Below are 16,224 nucleotides of genomic sequence, written 5' to 3'. Positions count from 1 at the left end.
TTCTCCCATGGCTTGGATCAGCCTTCATCCTCCCACTGTTCCCAGCTCACAGCTCACTAAACACTTGGAGTATCTGTCCTGAGCTGGACACATAGAAGCCAGTGTCAAAATCCTTTGCCAGACTGGGGCAGAAGACAGGGAGATAAGCAGGTGATCACAACAGGAACATAGGAGAGCCCTAGGGTTCCTAAAGAAATGAGTTAAATCAAGTGGGGCACAGTGGTGCACTCCTGTGATCCCAGGGGCTCTGGAAGCCAAGACAGGAGGATCATGAGTTCAAAGCCAGCCGCAGCAGTTTAGCGAGGCCCTAAGCAACTCAGTGAGATCCTGTCTCTAAATAAAATATTAAAAGGACTGGGGATGTGGCTCAGTGGTTAAGCGCCCCTGGAGTTCAACCCCTAGTACCAAAAAAAAGGGGGGGGGGAAAGTGATGAGAGATGGGATTATATCCTGCCCCAGACTGAGGAAGAGTAGGTAAGAGCCGAGCAAGCTTGGGACCTGCTCTCCCATGCTCCTCTTCCCACACAGAAGGAAGAGGAGGATCCACTGGGAACCTCAGATTTCTCATTTCTTTGTCACTCCTTTGTTTTGTGGGTTACTGTTTCCCAGTTTGTTACTTTGTCCTCCTCACTGCTGTTACTTTGTTACCTGGTCCCTGAAGGCAAAGGTTCACATTCAGTGTTTGTTTTTGGTAGTACTTGAAGAGATTAATAAGCTATATCTAGTAATGAGCAAGTCAGTTGCTACTGGTGTCCCAGAATCTATAACAGCATCATTGGTTACTCAAGGCCCCAGTGTCCTAATCACTCTTATTCAGAAGAAAAGTGTTGTTTTTAAGGATCAAGAGTTCTTTTGGCTGCAGCTACAGGTCATGCTGCAGAAATCACTCCCTGATACATGCTCTGCACTGTGTTGGGCATCTAGGAACGAACTAAAGTAATGGGTCACTCCTAAGCCATATGAGGTGCCACATTTCCCGTTGGGCTTCTAGAAGGTGAGAGAACTCCAGAAAGTCTCAATTCTTGGAAGCACAGGGAAATTCCTAGCAGAATAAGGTGGCAGTTGAAGACCTGAGGGTCAATGTAAGGGGGGATTCATGGGTAGTAGGATACAAAGTTGAGAGTAAGGAATAGTGAAGTAGGTTGGGAGCTCAAAAGATCCCACATTCAGAGAGAGGAAGAGGACCTTCAGAGAAGACTGAAAGGAAACCAGAGGCAGTGAGCAAGGCCCAGGGATACTTCTATGACAAAGAAGTAGGGGATACTTAAATGCCTTAAAGCAGCCACTTGAAAACAAGGACAAAGAAGCTGGACATGGTGGCACATACCTGTAATCTAAGCTGCTCTGCAGACTGAGGTAGGAGGATTGCAAGTTCAAAGCCAGTCTTAGCAACTTAGACCCTTTCTTGAAATAAAAAATAAAAAGGGTTGGGGATATGACTCGGTGTTTAAGTGCTCCTGTGTGGGTAGCCACTCCAAATGTACACACCTTTAAGTCCTGATGCACCACAAGGATCCTGAAAGATCACTGTAGTCTGGCATACAGTAGTGTCATGATTTGTGACTTGGGCTTTACCCTCACTCTGATAATAAGGTGTGGCCCTGGGAGTGGCCCTAGGAGTAGGGCACCCAGAGGGGTTGAGTTACACTCACCTGTTCCCTTGTAACCTTACCCCTTTGCCCAGTTTGGGGATAGAATATTCCATGGAAACTCTGTGTGTGTCCCCTTCTCTGGCTCTGCCTTTGGGTGTGGACTTCCTAGATGTCAGTCAACCTGCTGACAGCAGACATTATGAAGCTAGACTCAACCTCCTGAAACCTGACCCCCTGCCTCATTTGAATGGCTTCTCCTCAATAAAAGGGTTCAGCCCATGCTTGAGAAGGGACAGAGAACACACCTCTCTTTCCAAGGACCCCTAAGGTCAGAGGAGCCATCACAAGATCCAAAGAAAAAGGTATTTCTCTGTGTGATTATTTCGTGCAGCCCAGTAGCCCAGTTCACCTGGAATCACCCTGAGTGTTTTAGTCATGAGACGCGACAGTTGGTGGCAGCTGAACTAAGATTGCTTGTGTGAATTTGCAGGGACACAAAATAAAACACAGACACAATTTACCTTTACAAAAGCCTCCAGCTTTCTACCAAAAGGGAGAGTAAGAGAGGATGACAAGAGGTCGGGAGAAAGAGAGAGAGAGAGAGAAAGGGGGAGGGGGGAACACATTGGGAAGTCAACTTTTATTGGGTGGACTCTTGTTCTTAGAAAGTTCTATCCATAAAAGGGTGGTAGGGGCAGGACAACAAGGGAACAGGTGAGTGTAAATCAACCCTAGGGGCATGGCCCACAAGAAGACTTCCTTGCTACCCGAACAAGTCTCAGACCTGGCTACAACAAATGCAGTGGTTGGCCAGAGCCTGAGGCATCAGGACTGGAAGGTGTGGTAATTTAATGTGGGTCCCCACACTCCTGGGTTTAATCCCCTGGTAGCAAAAAATAAAGAAAAAAAAAGGACAAAGAAACCAATGGATGTGGTTCCCAGGGGTTTGTTGTTTTTTTTTTTTTTTTTTTTTTTTTTTAGTTGTACATGACACAGTACCTTTAATTAATTAATTAATTAATTAATTAATTAATTAATGTGGTGCTGAGGATCAAACCCAGTGTCTCATGCATGCAAGCAAGGCAAGCACTGTACTGTTAGACCAGGACGCAAGAAAAGACCACTGACTCCAATTAAAATCAAATTAAAGCAAGCTTATTATTTCGACCGGCCGGACTGCCTTTTCCTCCCAAAACGGTGGGAACAAGACAGCAGCCCCACCTTTCCTACAGCCCAGCTTTATAGCCCAGAAAGTTACACAAAGGGGGGGGTTACAGATAACAGGACTCTGACAAGCATCACACTAATGGTAGTTTACATTTTTTGCTGGCCCCAACATCAGAATTTATGAAGACCATTAGAGCCTCAGAGAGGGTTGTTGTCTGGCCAGGGAAGGCCAATATTTATGAGGTGTCACTAAGTTTCAGAGAGGGCTGCTATCTGGTCAGAGAGCCAGGCATGGGTGAGTTCAAGGCACGGGCAGGCATTCCAAGCAGGTTCAGAGTTTGCAGTAATTTATAGTAAAGCCGAAATTAGCTTTTCATGGCTTTGTGGCAAGATGGCTCCCAATTTAATAAAAGATCAGTTTGGGTCTATCAGTACCACTGAGCCCAGCCAGATACTGCTGTTATGAGTGAGTGTGGGCAAGACTTGTAGACAATACTTTCATGAAGTTTGGTTGAGAAGGGACAGAGAACACATCTATTATTAGGGGACATCTGGTTGACCAAACCATTAGGCAGCAAGAGGGGCAGGGTGACCTCAACAGAGAGGCAGGCTATTTGATGGAGTACTTCTCAGAGAAGACAACAGTCTCCATGTGACAAGGACACACGCCACATCTGTCCACATGCAAAGCTGGAGCAAAGGCCTTAGCATCTGTTACAGGGCTAGAGACAACAAAACCTGCTGAGTCCTGACCCACCAATTTCTAATTCAGTGGGTCTGGGGTGGGGCCCAATACCATTGAACTACTTCCCCATCCCCAAGAATCTACATTTCAAGTAAGCTTTCAGATGCTGCTACTGTTGCTAGTTGGGAATCCCACATGGAAAATTCCGCTGGAGTTGAATCTTGGCATGAGGTGCTGGAAAGTTATTGAAAATCTTTTTTTTTTTTTTTAACATTTATTTATTTATTTATTTATTTATTTTTTGGGGGGTAGACAGACACAACACAATGCCTTTATTTTTATGTGGTGCTGAGGATCCAACCTGGGTCCTGCCCGTGCTAGGTGAGGGCTCTACCGCTGAGGCACAACCCCAGCCCCAATTGAAAATCTTTAGGTCTGTTTCACATTTGAGAAAGGGGGCAATAAGCACATGCACTTCACAGGTTGATATAGGATCACATGCAAACTCACTGCAAACATTTGCAGAAGCAGAGAAGAGAATAAATGCCCACACATTCAAATATTTATTGAAAAATTGTGACTTAGACTAGGCAAAAGTGTTGCCTCCTATCTTAAGAAAAATAGCATCATCAAAACCTGGAAGGGCAGGTTTAAATTTAGAATACATGGACTCTCCAAGTTCTACCCTGGAAGTAACACCACGTGGGAAGCCAGGCCCAGCAAGGTCAGTGTTCAACTCCTCTCTCCCTTTTCTGGCTCTATCCTGCTGGCCAAGTGGTCTGTGTACACCTGTGTGGACTATCCATGCATCCATTCAAACCTTGCCCATTATCAGCAGATAGCAGCCATCCTAACTGCACCTGAGGCCTTGGGATGTACGCAGGTGATATGGTATACCTGTGAAGAAGTGTGCTGCAGAGGCCACCTATCTGGGAAGGGGATTCTGGAGAAGGGAGGGTGAAGACTTGGGTGAGCTGTTCCTTCAGTCCTGCAGACTTCTTACCCATGAGCAAGGGCATTGTACCTGGGCCTACAGGGTACACAGTCAAATGACAGGGCACAGAAGATAGACCTAGTATCAAGCAGAGCCATGGTTGCCACTTTATAACTCCTGGGGCCACTGCCTTTTCGAAAGGATACACAAGGTGTTCTTCAGGGGCTGGGGACATAGTTCAGTGGTAGAATGCTTGCCTAGCATGTGCAAGACCCTGGGTTTAATCCCCAGTACTATAGTAAGTAAATAATAACAAAGTGTTCCTCTGAAGTTGCTTCCATGGCTAGGTCCCTAGGAGACCACAGGTCACACACATGGGACTCAGGTAGTCCTTGCCACTGAGATGTTCCTGGGCTTTCCATCATGCTTCTGAAGCTATGGCCTCACTCTGCTCTATGTACTGCATTCTAGGGGAGGGCATTGCGCCGAACTCACTGGGCAAGGCTGCCTTTGCAGCTCCTTGTGACCACGGCAGGCAATGTACACTCTGGCTAACCTGAACTAGGATCTTTATTACCATAGGACTGGTTCTGAGGAAGGCAGTGAGGGCCACTGAGAAAGAGATGAGGGAGATTGAAGGGGAGGCTGAGAAGGAGGTGATGAAGAAGGCAAGAGAGGCTGAGAGGGAGGTGAGCGAGGCTGAGGGCGAGGTAGTGAGGGTGATGAAGACCTGTCTGGCTCTGCTTGTTCTTGTTGGATTGTTCCTTGAGTAGGGGGCACAGGACTGGCGAAGTTCAGGAAGATGTCCTCCAAGGAGATCTGGTTAACGGAGTAGTCCTCCAACAGGTACTTCTTCTTGGCTTGCTCCAGAATGCCAAACACCTGTGGAAGGGGAAGGCAGCCGCTGTGGACAGGCTCACCCCTAGGTGGTGTGATGCACACAGTGGGGATGGGGTTAGGGAGAATGCAGAGAGAATGGAGAAAGCCTCTGGGCTTGCCATGGGGAGCAAATTTCTGCTCTAGGGTGTGCTTACCTTCCCCCAGCTGAGGTCATTGCCAGGCAGGTGGTAGTGGACCATGCCTTGGTGCTCATCTTCTAGGACACTGCCTGCACAAAGGAGAGACTATTCCTACCAAGGAAGACAGCCTAGGCATACAGGACTGTGGTCTTCATCCTCAGGGTCAGGGATGTGGGTTTGGCAGGGGTCAGGCACAGACACTGTGCATCAACTGACAAAGGTCCAGCAGGGGCCTGCCTCCCACCCACAGTGGGGGCTGCCAGGGTCAGCACAAACCTGGGAAGGTCAGGTCTACAAATGCCTTGAACTCCTCCAGTGCTTCTTGCTGGCCTTCACTTCGGACTTTGGCCCACAGGGAGTAGCCGCTACCAAACTTGCTCTTGAGGTGCTGTGGGCTTCCCAGGCACTTGAACTGACCCTGCACCATGATGGCCAGCCGGGTGCACAAAGCCTCACACTCCTCCATGCTGAGGACAGGGAGTAGAGGCCTGAGACAGGGCTGGGGGAAGCGGAAGCCCACCCTAGGTGTAAAAGCCTTGTGTAGACAGAAGGTGTCAATGCCCAGATCAGGCTGTTCCTGATTCCCACGCTGAGTGTGACCACATGCAAAGCCTGGGAAACTCTATGCCAGCTGCTCACAGGTGGTCTGCCCCCCTGGCCCCTCCCCAGCCACCCATTTCAGCTCCTCCATTGACCCACAGAGACCCAGGCTCTACCTGTGGGAGGTGATGACAATGGCTTTGCCAGACTCGCGGGCCTTTCCCACAGTGCCCCAGAGCAGGCGCCGGGCCACAGGGTCCATGCCAGTGGATGGCTCATCCAGGAAGATGACGGCAGGATCTCCAATGAGGGCAATAGCCGTGCTCAATTTGCGCTTGTTACCACCGCTGGGGGTGGAGGGGTGATGGTGGGCAGATGGAGAATGCTGCTGTTTCAACACCCACCCCTTTCTTCTCTGGGAGGGCTCTACATCCCAGGTGGGACTTTCAGAAAAACAGTCAAGCGGAGCTGTGGCTTGGGCTGTCCATGGAGGATCTAAACCATTCCCTGTACACAAGGATCAGTCCTGGGGGAGCACATGGTCAGTGAATCTTTAATGAACCCTATGGGTGTTAGGGGGCACCTTCTTCATCTGAGAGGAAGAGTTTTATTTAACTCAAACCTTTACTATATGCAAGGCACCATTCTAAACTTTGCAAATGTAAATTAATTTGATTATCAAAAGATGCAAGAAAACATGAAAAGCTGCTTGAAACTCAAACCAACAGGAGGAAGAGCCAAGGACATCATCATCTGACCCCTGGGTCCATGTGACCAGAGGTAGTGTCTTCCTGGACTCGTCCCGGACCGGGTGTGCAGTACTGCCATGTGCCTTCAGGCATGCTGAACACTATGAGATGGGAGTGGTGTTCTTGGCTTGGACAGTGAGTGTCTGGCTTTGTTTAAGCTACCCTGCTCCTCAGCAGAACCACACACACCAGGATGATGTAACTGTGCACTTAAAATGTCAATCTACCAAACACAGGAAGCCTATTATGAAGTGGAACGGAAGAAAGATCAGTTTACCCTTTTAGGACAACATATGTGGCGCCATCTGCCCTCAGCTACAGGAACTGCCTTTGGCCTTATAATTTCTGGAGCCCAGAACCAAAAGGGTGTGGTGCTTTTTTTCCTTTTATTTTTAATTTATTTTTGGTATGGAGGAGCACCTGGTGTGGTGCCTTGAGTAGCCCAGGACATTGACCCTTTCGTACAGGGGACAAAAGCTACCTCCAGCCACCCCCCCACAACATACCCACTATGGCATGGACTGTACAGCAACCCATGCCTGAGCTGATAGGCTTGGCCCTACATTCTAGTACTGAGAAGACCAGAGCTCAAATTGTAACTGGAGATGGAGAGGTGGAAGGAAGCTCCAGATCTCACCTGTAGGTCTTTACCAGCTTGTCTGCATACACGAACATGACTAAGTCCTCAAGAATCTGGTCCACACAGGAACTGATGTGGCGCTCTGGGATGCCCCGGATCCGGGCATACATGACCAGTGTCTCTCGGCCTGTCATGAAGCTCAGCAAGGCATCAAACTGAGGACAGTAACCAATCCACTGCCGGACCTGAGTTAGAACCACAGCCCCAAGAGGAAGGCATGTCAGAGCTACATGCCCAGTCTTTTTTACTTTGTTGAATATATATATATATATATGTATGTATATATATATTTGTAGATGGATACAATGCCTTTATTTTGTTTATTTAGTTTTTTATGGTGCTGGGGATTGAACCCAGGGCCGTGAACATGCTAGGCAAGTGCTCTACCACTGATCTACAACCTCAGCCCCATTACTTTTTATTTTGAGACAGGGTCTGGCTAAGTTACTCAGGCTGGACTTGAATTTGTGGTCCTCCTACCTCAACCTCCCCAGTAGTTGGGATTACAAGCATGCACACAATATGCTTTTCTAACTCAACATCGTGTCTTAAGATTTTCCCAGATCATCACATACAGACCTTTCCCATTCAGTTTAACTGCTACTTTGTGATTCAGGGAAGGTTTCTAAATTTTACTTAGCTATTCAGAAAATTCAGGCACATGTATTTCTACCTTTCACCACTATAAATTTGTAGTTCACAATCCTGGTTTGTGCTCCCCTTGGTAGATTTTGGAGAGTGTAGGAAATAATTTTTGAAAATAGCCAACGTTTTTTCCCTTCTCTTTCCTCCTTTCCATTCAAGCAATTGTGTGACCCTGGGCAGCCTGGACCTATTGATGGAATGATGAATTCAGGGTATGAATAGGAAATCACGTGGGGGGTCAGCTTAGGGAAGAGAGGGACAGGAGAAGGCTGTCATGGAGGAAGAATGTCTATAAGGATCTCACAACTAAGGGTCCGGTTTTGGTTCCCAGGGTGGGGCTTCCCCTAAGACAGATGTCCCCATGCCTGAGGTAACTGCTGAAAAGAAAGGCTCTAATGATTCTAATGAGGATGCTTCTGTAATTTCATGATTAAGTGTAAGGATTTATGGGAAACCACCTTTATCAAGTTATTTTAACTTAATGTTTCTTCTATTTTTCTAGTTAAGAATTTTTTTGAGGGCTGGGGATGTGGCTCAAGTGGTAGGCGCTCGCCTGGCATGCATGCAGCTCGGGTTCGATCCTCAGCACCACATACAAACAAAGATGTGCCCGCCAAAAACTAAAAAATAAATAAATATTAAAAAATTCTCTCTCCCTTTCTCTCTTTTTTTTTTTAAAGAATTTTTTTCAAATCATGAACAAGTATTGAGGTTTTTTTTTCAAATTCTCTTTTTAACATCAACTGAACTATTTTTCTCTTCTTAAGGCAATGATTTATGTTGGTGGATTTTGTACTATTAGACCTTAATATATAAATATAAATATAATATAAATATAATTATTTCTGGGATAAACCTAACTCAATCATCCGGCTGCATTTTCACTGTTAATATCTCAGGATTTTATGTTCCTAACAGAGACTGGCCTGGGGCTCATTCCAGCTGCTGTCACTGGTTGCTCTACTTCGCTCCTAGCTGGGTGCATCCCACCTTCTTCCATGCTTTGGGATGGTTATACAAGAAGGAAATTATCTGTTCTGTGATAGTTAATTGGGCTTATTTATTGGTCCCCTTTATCCTAGGCCTTCATTTCAATTTTAGTCTATATAAGTTTTAGTCTATATAAGTTTTCTTTTTCTCCTTCTCTTTCTTCTTCCGTTTGTTTGTAGATAGACACAATACCTTTATTTATTTATTTATTTATTTATTTATTTTACGTGGTGCTGAGGATCAAATCCAAGGCTTTACACATTCTAGGCAAGTGCTCTACCACTAAGCCACAACCCCAGCCCCTTTTCTCTTTTCTTTTCTTTTTTAAAATATTGTTTTTAGTTGTTTATGGACCTTTAGTTTATTCATTTATTTATATGCAGTGCTGAGAATTGAACCCAATGCCTCACACATGCTAGGTAAGCACTCTACCACTGAGCCACAAACCCAGACTTCTTTTCTTTTTAAAGACAACTTATTGAGGTACAGTCCACATACCATACAATTCATTCAAGTGTACAATTCAACAGATTTTTTTAGCATATTCAGATCTACACATGCATCATCACAATTAGTGAATTAGAACATTTTATCATACCCAGGAGAAATCCTGTACCTATGAGCAGTTACTTCCCATCCCCCTCAACACCCTCAACCCCTGGCAACCACTACTTGACTTCCTATCTCTATGGCTTTGCCTATTCTGGATATCTCATATGAATAGAATCATACATATGTGGTCTTTTATATGTGACTTCTTGCACTGAGCATTTCTTAAGTTTGTCCGGATTGTAGCATATGTCAGAGTTTCATTCTTTTTTTAAAAACTTTATTGAATTTATTTATTTTTATGCGGTGCTGAGGATCGAACCCAGTACCTTATGCATGCAAGGTAAGCACTCTATCGCTGAGTCATACCTCCAGCCCCTCATTCTTTTTTTTGTGTATAAATAATATCCTATTATATGGATAGGCCCCAGGTTGTTTATCCATTTATCTGTTGATCAACATTTGGGTTGTTTCCACATTGGCTACTTTGACTAATGCTACTCTGAACATTCTTGTACAAGTTTTTTTATGTGGATGTGGGTTTTCAGTCATTTAGGGTATATTTTTAGGAGTCATATGATAACTTTATGTTTAACATTTTGTGTATCCTCTCTGATAATTTAATTTCAATCTTATAATTAAAATATTTAGTTCATTTAATGTAATTACCAAAATACTTGGATTTAAATCTACCATCTTATTCAAAGCAATCTATTTATCCTATATGTTCTACCTTCCCTTTTCTTGCTTTATTCTTATATATTATTTACTCATTTCTATTTTTCCCTCCACTGGTATCTTAAAAAGTACATACTTATTTCCTCTCATCTGTTGCATGTTTCTTTAGAGATAAAACATGCATCCTTGGCTTAGCTATGGATAATATGATTTGGAACTTTATTTAAAAGCAAGGAAAGGACCTTAAAATGCTTTAACTTGATTTACCTCCTTCTGACTTAAAATGTTCATGTATTTAATTTTATATGCATTTTATTTGGTTATGATAAAAATTCTGGTGTATAACTTTTATTTATTCACACACACACATACACACAAAACAATAAAAAGTATATTCACTTAGAAAAGTTGACTTCATGGGGCTGGGGTTGTGGCTCAGTGGTAGAGTGCTTGCCTGGCATGCATGAGGCACTGGGTTTGATTCTCAGTACCACATATAAATACATAATAAATAAAGGTATTGTGTCCATCTGCAACTAAAAATATTTTAAGAAAAGAAAGAAAAGTTGACTCCAACCAAAAATGCAAAACAGGTTTCAATGAGCTTAGATTTCCTGGTATACTATTTCTAACCCTAAAGTAGAAGTAATGCATTTTCAACTTACATGCCTATATTTCTGACACAAGTTAAGTGGATGGAAGAAAACTCAGAATAGTTCCAAGTAAATATGGGAAGCCACAGCAGAAACCTAAGATTTCTTGGAAAGAGTGTTAAGTGGGAAGCCTTTAATCCTACCTGGATATTGTTTTTCTGTGTGATTCTCACAAATCACCTTCAAAGATTGGACTACCCAGTAACAGGTTTGGCAGTAAGTCCAGTAGGGTGGATGTAAGGACCATGTGAATAATAGTAAAAGAAAATCAAGGACCAGATGCTGAGACATTTATATGTATTTTAAATCTCATAAAACATCATTATTATTATTATTTTAGCCTTCTCTCGTCAAAAGCCACACATTTACCCTTTTCATTTGTTTGAATCACTCTTCATTTTTTTTCTGTTCTTTGAGCTCCTTCCAGGATCATTTTCTTTCTTTCTGAAATTTACTCTTTATTACTTCCTTTTGCCTACATCTATTGGTGACAAACTCTCAGGTTTAATTTACCTGAAAGTCTTCCTAGAAAACCTTTATCTTTTTTAGTGCTGGGGATTGAACCCAGAGTCTCACACACGTTAAGCAAGCATTCTACCACTGAGTTACATTCCCAAGCCAAAATATATTTTGTTTTTGGGTGGGTCAGGGTACTGGAGATTGAACCCAGCAGTGCTTTACCATTGAGTCACATCCCCAGCCTTTTTTATTTTTCATTTTAAGACAAGGTCTCAAGTTGCTTAGGGCCTCGCTATATTGCTGAATTTGGCCCCAAATTTGGCAATCCTCCTGCCGTGGCCCCCTGTGTTGCTGGGATTATATATGTGTACCACTGCACCTGGCTATATTTTCTTTTATAGTATAGTTTTATTGTGTATATTATTTCAGGTAGGTTATTTCCTATACCACTGCTGTCTTTTGGTCTCTTGTTTCATTCAGAAATAAGCTGCCAGTCTAAATGTTGTGCTTGTGAATGTGATCCATCTTTTACCTCTGGATCCTTCCCCCCCTTGTTTGTTAAGTCAAGTTTTATTGATTAAATGGAATTCAGAATATCTTACTAGAAACAGCAGCAAGCCCAGCCAATCCTGCTATTAAAAATGTGGCAGTCTTCTATTATAATTAAACAGACTTAGTGGAGGCAATGCAGAATAAATTAAAATTCATGTTATGTGTATATATACACAACAGGGAACTTCACCATTATATATAGGTAGAAAGAACCAAGCAAATATAAATTAATAAATGAGCCAAAAGGAAATATAGTAGAGGAAGGACAATGGGAAAGGGGAAGGAGGATGGGAGGTAAAAGGGGGAGGGAAAAGAGTGGGATCATGAACTGAAATCAAATTTCATGCATATATGAGTTGGTCAGGATGAACCCAACTACTATAGTTATAGGTATAACTATAAAGCTCTAATAAAAAAATAAAAAAACAGGGCTGGGGTTGTGGTTCAGTGGTAGAGTGCTTGCCTGGCACATGTGAGGTACTAGATTCAATCCTCAGCACCATTACAACTAAAAAATATTAAATAAATAAATAAATAAATGTAAGGAATTACAAAAGAGATGTGGAGATTCGAGGCATTTTGGCTCTGAATTGATGTTCTTATGAATATTACCTACAATGTTCATGGCAACAGAGAGAACATCCTGAAATACAGTTAATGACAGGAGTGGCTTTATCAACAATGCCAATCCCTTACCAAAAACGTTAAGATAGTTTTCCATAACTCCTTGGATGTTCAGGTTGGTAAGATTTTGAAATTATTCTCCATATTCATGTGCAAGTTTGAGCACTTAGCTGACACAGCTGCTGCTCTCCCTGTCCCAGCCCCAAATCCAAATATAACATGACTTGAAAGGGCTTTCTATCCATTGCATTGTACAATAAGCCAAATAGTTCTCATATCTTCAATTGTGATTTTAAAGCAGTTTGTAATTAAATATGAGCATTTTGTACAAGGACAATTGTGCTTTACAAAAGAGCAAAATCATACAACAAAAATTGCTGAAGTCTGATTTACATGAATTATGGTGCGAAATCACATTTACATTAAGTCTCAAATTTACAAAAAATCAGTTCTGTTGTACTGTGGAAGTTCCCTGGTGTAATCACTCCCACTTGTGTCATATCCTCTTCCTTAGAGTTGAGACTGGTCTCTGGGTCCTTTGAAGATTTTCTTTTTGTGTATGGTTTTCAGCAGTTTTACCATAATGTTCCTAGGGATTGATTTATTTTAATTTATCCTGCTTAGGGTTAATAGGGCTTCATTTATTTGTAATGTGATATCTTTCAAAATGTTTAGATAGTTTTAGCCATTAACTTTTCTGTCTTATTGTTTTTTTTGGTTTTGGTACTGAGAATTGTACCCAGTGGCATGCCACCACTGAGCTTCATTCCCAGTTCGATAAGTTGCCAAGGCTGACCTCGAACTTGTGATCTGTTCAGAGGAAGCAGGGCAGGCCCTGCTCTGCCACTACTACACCTCAATCCAATTCTTGTGGCCTGGCCTGACCTGATATGTCCTGCTCAGACTCTGACTGCAGGTTTGTGACTCCTGATGGAAATCATATGATACAATATTTGGATCACAGCTGCTTGAAAGGTCTTCAGAATTATAGAAGACAAAAATACTAATGGATATGAGAAAGCAGTAAGTTTGGGAAGAGGGAGAAAAAGCAACTTATTTCCTGATTTACAACTTGATTGGATGCTAATATATTGGTGGACATGAATAGTTAGGGGCCTGAAAGCAATGAAGAGGACTATGACCCAAATTGTGTGGAGGAGAAGGAAGAAGAGATCAAGAACCCTGAGAACATAGAGGACTATTATGTGTGGGAGTAGCCAGCAACTTGGAGAGCAGAGGGCTGATGGCTTTAATCTTGAGGAGTTTAATCTTGAGGCTTTAATCTTGAGACCTTAGCCATGTGCTTTAAGACAGTTTAGCCTCTGTCTTAAAGTTACTTCATTCAGTTGCTAAACTAATACTAGTTATTTGCACCGGCCAGTCTCAGAGATATTAGACAGAAATGAGTCCAGTTCTTCTCAACTACTCATTGAAGTGCAAGTTCAGCCTAATCCATCAAAACACATCCCACAGCCCATTCCCCTAACCACTGCACAGTATGTATGAAGTTTATGTGGAGAGGGAATCTTTGGCTTGTCGGCTCAATTTTGCTGTAGCTGCTGGGAGCAGCACTGCTCAATACTTGTCAAGGACAGTTGGATGTGGGAGTCTCTCATGTGGCTCAGAACTGTCCATTCTGTACACTCCCCACTTTGTGTTTCATTGTTTCCCAATGAAGAATTGAAAGACAACTACAGGTGCTACCTCTTCAGGGAGTGTGTGGAGCATCATTACCAGCTCCAACAGTGCCCTGCTGCAAACTGCCCCATGGTTATTCTGGTATAGGAGCCCAGAGTTCACCAAGTACAATAAGGTCTTCTGTTTCAAGTACCATGAGTGAAATTGGTATAGGAGAATCCCGATACTGTCGGCCAGAATGAGCAAGCCCAGGCCAGGGAGGCCTTCAACAATATTTGTTCTAGCCTATAATTGCAGCAGTTCAGGATGCAGAAGTAGGAGGATTGCAAGTTTGAAGCCAGCCTTACAACTTAGTTAGGCCCTGTCTCAAAATTAAAAAAAAAAAAAATTAAAAAGGGCTGGGGATGTGGCTCAGTGATTAAGCTCCCCTGGATTCAATCTCCAGTACAAAAAAAAAAAAAAAAAAAAAGTGTGGGCTGGGGTTGTGGCTCAGTGGTAGAGCACTTGCCTAGAATATATGAGGCACTGGGTTCTATCCTCAGCACCACATAAAAATATCTTTGATGTGGCAGGGTTGGGGTGCTAGGGATTGAACTAAGGGATACTCGACCACTGGGCCACATCCCCAGCCCTATTTTGTGTTTTATTTAGAGACAAGGTTTCACTGAGTTACTTAGCACCTCGCTTTTTGCTGAGACTGGCTTTGAACTTCCAGTCCTCCTGACTCAGCCTCCTGAGCCGCTGGGATCACCCAGCTACCACATATAAATAGATAAATAAAATAACAGTATTGTGTTCATCTACAACTAAATTTTTTTTTAAATAGAAGTACTTTTCTATTTTGAGACGTGCAAAAACAAACAAACAAACAAACAAAAAAACTTAGTTAGAGGCACAAACATACCAGTGGATTCATGGGAAGATTCAGGAAAGGGTCATGAACAATCTGGGGACTTGGATTGACAGGCAGTACCTACAGAATGCTGCCAAGCTCTTAACCAAGTGTTGATGTATTCTGTAATACACCTACATATATGCGTACTATATGGAGTCTGGCCCCAGGAAGAAGCTATTTCAATACTAGCAGGCAGGGCTGGGGATGTGGCTCAAGCGGTAGCTCGCTCCTCTGGCATGCGTGAGGCCCGGGTTCGATCCTCAGCACCACATACAAACAACGATGTTGTGTCCGCCGATAACTAAAAAATAAATATTAAAAAAAAATTCTCTCTCTCTCTCTCCCTCTATCACTCTCTCTCTAAAAAAAAAAAATACTAGCAGGCTCAGAGATTGAAAACCTCTAGAAGAAAGTGAAACATACAGACAGTATGACACAATGGACTTGGCAAACCAGATGCATATAGCAGAACAGCAGAGAAGAACCCTGCAAGAATTTCCATGACACTGAAGTCAAAACATGGACATGCTGTGGGGAATAAGATGGGATTCTCAGGTCTCCGGCTGCCATACTGCATACTGCAGACTGTCTTTCACAACCCCAGAGCCAGAGCCCTACTCCTGAAAGACACTGGCAGCATACCTCTTAATTTCTGTTTCTTTCTCTCTCTCTTTCTCTTTCCCCCTCTTTTTTTTTTCTTTTTGTTTCTTACACGTTAGAAGTCATGTTAAATTAGCCTCTTTTCAGAAATTTTAATTCTCCCTGGATGATTGTTGAGGGGGAAAGGAATTTTTTGTTTGTTTTTTGAAGAGCTATTAACAGTATTAGATCATTACAATTCATGTAAGACTGTACAATTATTTTTTTTTTAAAGTTTTCTTTAGTTATTGATAGACCTTTATTTTATTTATTTATATGCAGTGCTAAGAATTGAACCCAATGCTTCACACATTCCAGGCAAGTGTACTACTGCTGAGCCCCAGCCCCAGACTCTATAAAATTATTTTTAAAAAGGTAAACCATAAAACACAGAGCTCTTTTAAAAAATAAACTGGCATTGGAATATTTAAAAAAAACCTTGTGATCTTCCAGCCTCAGCCTTCCCAGTAGCTAGGATTACAGGTATGTGCAATAGCTCATACTTCATATATAGGGTTTATGTGTATATACGGATATACAGAAAGGATATAAGAATTGGCTCACACAACTATGGAA

At 42.8% G+C, this 16,224-nt stretch overlaps 1 protein-coding gene and 1 pseudogene across 1 annotated transcript in view; one reads left to right on the top strand and one right to left on the bottom strand.

The window, feature by feature from the left end:
* Nucleotides 1–2,725: 2,725 nt before the first annotated feature.
* The window catches only part of LOC101962232 (ATP-binding cassette sub-family A member 17), a 104,382-nt gene continuing 90,883 nt past the window's right edge, over nt 2,726–16,224 (bottom strand). Inside the window, exons 27-31 of the mRNA XM_078024467.1 lie at nt 7,324–7,511; nt 6,114–6,284; nt 5,674–5,864; nt 5,413–5,486; nt 2,726–5,260 (exon numbers count right to left, since the gene is read on the bottom strand). Of these exons, the coding sequence (XP_077880593.1) occupies nt 4,952–5,260; nt 5,413–5,486; nt 5,674–5,864; nt 6,114–6,284; nt 7,324–7,511 (933 nt within the window). The 3' untranslated portion in view covers nt 2,726–4,951. The remainder of the gene's footprint in view (nt 5,261–5,412; nt 5,487–5,673; nt 5,865–6,113; nt 6,285–7,323; nt 7,512–16,224) is intronic.
* On the top strand, nt 13,568–14,429 carry LOC120887398 (E3 ubiquitin-protein ligase ARIH2 pseudogene; annotated as a pseudogene).

This window comes from Ictidomys tridecemlineatus, chromosome 10, assembly GCF_052094955.1.
Source record: "Ictidomys tridecemlineatus isolate mIctTri1 chromosome 10, mIctTri1.hap1, whole genome shotgun sequence".
NCBI classification, from domain to species: Eukaryota; Metazoa; Chordata; class Mammalia; order Rodentia; family Sciuridae; genus Ictidomys; species Ictidomys tridecemlineatus.
Note: the sequence above shows the minus strand (reverse complement) of the source record. Positions and strands in the feature narration are given on the sequence as shown.